This window comes from Mesoplodon mirus (assembly GCF_964341445.2).
Source record: "Mesoplodon mirus genome assembly, chromosome: 12".
In the NCBI taxonomy this organism is placed as follows: Eukaryota; Metazoa; Chordata; class Mammalia; order Artiodactyla; family Ziphiidae; genus Mesoplodon; species Mesoplodon mirus.
Window position 1 is genome coordinate 41996711 of NC_138988.1, and position 6000 is coordinate 42002710.

At 48.7% G+C, this 6000-nt stretch overlaps 1 protein-coding gene across 1 annotated transcript in view; it reads left to right on the forward strand.

Annotated features, from left to right (window-relative positions):
* SLC6A20 (solute carrier family 6 member 20) overlaps positions 1 to 3738 on the forward strand; it is a 46589-nt gene extending 42851 nt beyond the window's left edge. The window contains 2 exon segments of the mRNA XM_082638141.1: positions 1026 to 1191; positions 2859 to 3738. Of these exon segments, the coding sequence (XP_082494267.1) occupies positions 1026 to 1191; positions 2859 to 3008 (316 nt within the window). The 3' untranslated portion in view covers positions 3009 to 3738.
* Positions 3739 to 6000: the final 2262 nt, after the last annotated feature.

Here is a 6000-nt window from a genome sequence, read left to right on the forward strand (position 1 = left end):
TACAGCCCAGGGTCCTGCTAGGTCAGTGGCAGCAGGGGGGCAGGTGGTGATGGACACGCTGCAGGGTCCAGGAGAGGGAGGGGCTGTGGTTCCTGCTGTGACAGTCTCACCAGGCCCCCTCCGCTACCCCATGGCTGCCTCTTCCGCCGTGGGGAGCAGTTTCAAAGGCCCTGGACTGGAGGTAAGACACCAATCCGGATGCTGGGCCTGGGTCGGCCACTACCTGGGTGCCCTCAGGCAAGTCACATCACAGCCCTGGACCTCGGTCCCCTCCCCTGGGAAACGGAGAGGTGGCTGGGTCAGCATTTCCCAAAGTGCTGAGATACTTTCCATACTCATTTGTGTGTGTGTGTGGCAGAAAAATATGATTAGCCTATCCAAGCCATGGTAAAATGGATATTGTCATGCTATTGCTAAATTCAGGTAAAAGAGTCTAAAAAAAGAGCCCACAGACGATGGGAATCACAATGGTGGGCTGCAGGCCGCTACACTTGGGAAGCACCACCCCATGCCAGCTCCAGCGGGTCAGGGCCAAGGTGCTTCTGGTTCCTTCAGGTTTGGTCCTCCCTCCCTCTGCCCCAGAAAACCTGCTCTGGTTTCAGGGGACAAAAGCGATTCCCCTCTGGGGGCATTCCTAGGGGGAAGGAGAGTTGCTGACAGACAGCAGGGTGGGAGAGGTGGAGCGGGGCTGCCTGGTGTTGAGGACTGGCTTCACAGGCGTCCCACCAGGCCCTCTGGTGTACAGCAGCAGCCTCCAGCTGAAGGCCAGCACCAGGAGGAGGGCCTCTGCTGTCCACTCACCTATGGGTGGTTGCTTTGCCCCCTCTGTGGCGGCCTCAGCCCTTCTCCCCTCCCTGCCCCCAGGACCCCCAGAAGGAATCAGATGGCCCACTGGTCGTGTTCAGACATCAGTGGCGCCCAGCACAGAATCTTCCTGAGCAGACGAGGAGGTGTGGCCTGGACTGCCTGGCGCCAACAGCATGGATAATCCAAGCTTTCTCTCCCCACCTCCAACCTCCAAACAGATTCGAAAGCGACCTTAAGGCTATGACTGGACACGCTCTGAACTGGTACTGGAAGGCCATGTGGGGCGGTGTGAGCCCGCTGCTCATCATCAGCCTCTTTGTCTTCTACCTGAGTGACTACATCATCACGGGGACCCTGCAGTACCAAGCCTGGGACGCCTCCCAGGTATCTGCCATCTAAGGCCCCAGGCCCGCTCACGAGCATGGGCCTCTAGTTTTCTGAAACCAAGGAACTCTCTCCAGGGTGGGGGTAGGTTATTTGTCACAACATGGAAACATCACCCAGGTATGTAAAAATACTCAGCCCAGGACAGCAGAGCTGGGCTGTGAGTTTTTCAACATGGGCTGCAGTGAAGAGAGTGAGATTCCGTCCAGAACTTCCTGGTGGCCTCTATCCACTGAGGCCACTCAGGAAAAAGGCCAAGCAAGGCTGGAGGGCATGGCCCCTGAGGAGCTGGGTGGGGCAGGAGCTGGGTGGGGCAGGGACTGGCGTTTACACTGGAGTTGCTAGGACAGAATGGGGGACTGAGGGGGGCACTCAGGAGGCTGGGCTGCATCTGCTCACCCAGCAGAGGGCAGCACATCAGTGTTTTAACAACCTGGACAGCCGTATCACTGCACCGGGCCTGAGGATCAGCCTTGGCTGTCCTTGCACAGACACATTCTCATAAAAAAGATTTACTTTTTAAGGAAATTAATACAACTGACCAATTTGGATTTCTTTCCCTGTGGGTAGAAGATGCTGCCCCTTAGCATATGGTGTGTGTGGAGTGTGCAGACAGGGTGCACAGGGCCCGTGCTCCAGTCCACACACTCCACGCTGCACCATGGCTGGGAAGGTGCCCCCATATCTGGTTCTGGCAATGGTGCCGAGCAGGGCTTCCCACCCCGCAGTGGAGGAGCAGGGTGTTTCCTCCAGTCCGTGCACCCTGATACTTTTGGAAAATGCAATTAACAGTGAATTCCTTTAAAAAAAAAAAAAAAAAAGTAGAGCAATACAAGCACCAAATATGTATCGGATTCAGCAGACACAGGATTATGCTGTCAAACTGCTAAAATCATTTATGTTTCCTCCCAATTCCTGTACTCATACACAGAACACAAAGAGTAACAGACGAGCAACAGAAGTCTGGGGGCTGGTTCCCGCGGCCACACTCCGTGTGGCATTTTGGTTTACAAACTGTACGTGCTTTGGTTGACAGCAAGTACCTGCTCCCTGAACTTAGCTGTTCTCTGGTTCCTTTGTGGAAAGGTAGCATAGCATTTATTGGCTTTTGGGCCTCAACTGGTTTCTCATCAGTTTTGCATCTAGGGAAACATCCATCATTCTTCCAGCTAAGTCCTGAGGTCCATCAACACTTCTCCTGAGATGAGAGTTGTGCTGCTGGACACAGACACTAATAACCACATATGGCTATTGAAATTTAACTCATTAAAATTAAACAAAATTTAAAATTCATTTCTTGAGCATCACTGGCCACATTCCCAGTGCTCAATGGCCACCTGTGCCTGGTGGCTGCTGTATTGGACAGCACTGGGCAAGGGTAGCCCCTACCATTTAGGTGCCCTGCTGCTGCCTTGAACATAAGCCTTGGATTATTCTCATGGTTGCTCTTTCCAGGTAGCTCCAAACAGTATGCACAGGGCGAGTTAGTGTGCCCAGCAGAGCCACTAGTGACCTGCACGCAGAGCTGGGGCGGCCCCGGGTATAAGGATGCCTGGCTGCAGATGCTCTCTTCCTCCCGCTGGAGGGCCTGAGGCCCGGAGGGGTGGTGCCCTCAGAAGGCTCCGCACGGGAGGTTCTTTCTTCTGACACTCAGGTTCCTTCTTCAGGGCCAGCTTGTGACCAAGGACTACCCCCCGTATGCACTGGCCATCATTGGGCTGCTCGTGGCCTCCTCTACCATGTGCATCCCCCTGGGGGCCCTGGGGACTTTCATCGTGCGCCACCTCAAGTGGGGAGACACAGCCTCCGTGGCCTGAGAGCTGGGCTTCCTCGAGACTGCCGTCAGCCACTCACTACCTTACAGCCACTTACGTACAGATTTTGCTGCCCCGGCTGCTTTTGGAAATATTGACTCCGGAAGCACTGAGCCCATCGTCTTCTTGAGTCTAAAAAGGATCAGGAAGGTGAAAAGAAAGACGACTCCCTCAGGACACACACCCCCCACCCCCAGAGTCACACACGGTGCTTCCTCCCTGTCACCAGAGGCAGAATTCTCGTGGCCAGTCTTGAAGACAACTGCTTAACTCTAGCAAAGTCCTAGAAGTAGGGCACACCGGGAGCTGAAATTTGACTACAGTTTTTATGGGATAAAAGTTAAGGAATTTTTTTTTTTTCCTGAAGAGATCCCAAAATACTAGAGGGCATTCATTTTTAGAGAAGTTTGAAAAGGAGTTTTTTAACTAAGATGACTAATCTGAATGTCATCAATGCAAAATTAATTAGTTCTTTTTTCAGTCACAGTGAACCTGCAATCACTGTGTTCTCCTTCGCTAATAGGACTGACTGGCCATAAAGAAAGAAGGCCTTTGTTTGGAGCTCACAAAAAGAGTCGCTTTTCCCTAATCTGAGGCCTCTCAGTGGGTCCAAGACCAGTCCTCTCTACGAACACCCCCAAACCACCTTCGGCCCTGGTGTCTCACGGCACTGAAGAGCTGCCAGAGCCTCTATGAGGATGAAACTGAAGCTAACTTTCCCATAGACCTGATGACCAACTCTTTATAGGAAAGACCATAACTTAGTTTTAAATTATTTATCTGTACATAAGTTTTCTAAAATGTGTAGAAAGACGGCTCTCAAACAGAACACCCAGTAAGTAAAGACACCATATTTATGATACAGCGTTAGTCCACCTTGTGAACGAACGTCTCCTGTCTTTTAACTGCAATAAGTAGGCCAAGGTTATCCCGGAAGTGAGGAGGTCCCTTACTGCTCTAACATTCCTGAATTCCATGTTCTCAGTGAAGCACACAAAGTTTCTTTGAGTAGATTTGTACAGACATCTTTAAAGACACTTAAACATTCACCTGGGACATCAGCTAGAGATGGCTTTTCTTTTAAAACTTTGTTTTCATGCCATAAACTTCCCTATAACAAGAAATAAGCATTAGAAAGGTCTTAGGCAGTCTTGAACTTCCAGCTTCACCTGATGCCCATAAAAAGACCACTTGGTGGTGTTAGGTAAGCTAGACAGCCACATGTAAGTCAGAAGTTAGAACACACCCTCACCCCATATACAAAAATAAACTCAAAATGGCTTAAAGACTTAAATATAAGACACGACACCATAAGACTCCTAGAAGAGAACATAGGTAAAGCATTCTCTGACATAAATCGTACCGATGTTTTCTTAGGTCACTCTCCCGAGGGAACAGAGATAAAAGCAAAAATAAACAAGCTGTTACACAGCAAAAGAAACCATAAACACAACAAAAAGACAACCTATGGACTGGAAGAAAATATTTGCAAATGATGTTACCAACAAGGGCTTAATTTCCAAAATATACAAACAGCTCATACAAGTCAACAACAAAAAATAAACAACCCAATACAAAAATGGGCAGAAGACCTAAATAGACATTTCTGCAAAGAAGACATACAGATGGCCAACGTGCACATGAAAAGATGCTCAACATCACTAATTATTAGAGAAATGCAAATCAAAACTACAAATCAAAATGTCACACACCAGTCAGAATGACCATCGTTAAAAAGTCTACAAATAGGGCTTCCCTGGTGGTGCAGTGGTTAAGAATCCACCTGCCGATGCAGGGGACATGGGTTTGAGCCCTGGTCCAGGAAGATCCCACATGCTATGGAGCAACTAAGCCTGTGTGCCGCAACTGCTGGGCCTGCGCGCCCAGAGCCCGTGCTCTGCAACAAGAGAAGCCACTGCAATGAGAAGTCTGCGCACCGCAACAAAGAGTAGCCCCTGCTAAAAAAAAAAAAAAAAGTCTACAAATAACAAATGCTGGAGAAGGTGTGGAGAAAGCAGAACCATCCTACACTGTTGGTGGGAATGTAAACTGGCGCAGCTACTATGGAAAACAGTATGGAGGTTCCTCAAAAAACTAAAAATAGTTGCCATATGATCCAGCAATCCCACTCCTGGGCATGTATCCAGACAAAACTATAATTCAGAAAAATACAGGCACCCCTATGTTTATAGCAGCACTATTTACAATAGCCAAGACATGGAAACAATCTAAATGTCCATCAACAGATGAATGGATAAAGATGTGGTACATACATGCAATGGAGTATTACTGAGCCATAAAAAAGAACGAAATCATGCCATTTGCAGCAACATGGATGGACCTAGAAATGATCATACTAAGTACCTCAGAAAGAGAAAGACAAATACCATATGATCTCACTTATATGTGGAATCTAAAATATGATACAAATGAACTTATCTATGAAACAGAAACAGACTCACAGACACAGAACAGACGTGTGGTTGCCAAGGAGGAGGGGGGGTGGGGGAAGGATGGATTGGGAGGCTGGGATCAGCAGATGCCAACTATTATATATAGAATGGGTAAACAACAAGGTCCTACTCTAGCACAGGGAACTATATCCAGTATTCTGTGATAAACCATAATGGAAAAGAAAAAATCACTTGGCTTTAAAATGCATGAACCAGCATTTACTTACCACAACTAGTCAGTCCTCCGATTTCTCATCAGAGGGTTCTTCGGTGTCACAAAACCTCAGCTAACAAGGCTTGGAGAGTGAGCACACTCGACAGCAAATACACAGCACAGAGTCTGTTCCTGAATCCTTACAGGTCACAGTCTCCGAGCCCCCAGCCCTGGTCACTGTCTTACAACAGGGGCTGCCCCTCGGGGGTTGGTCATCACCTGGGTATTTCAGCCCTGAATGCTAGGTATCCTCAGGAGCGTAGACACAAATGTTCTAGAGCAGCTCTTTATTCACAGTTGCTGTACTTCAGTGGTCCTCCACCTCAGT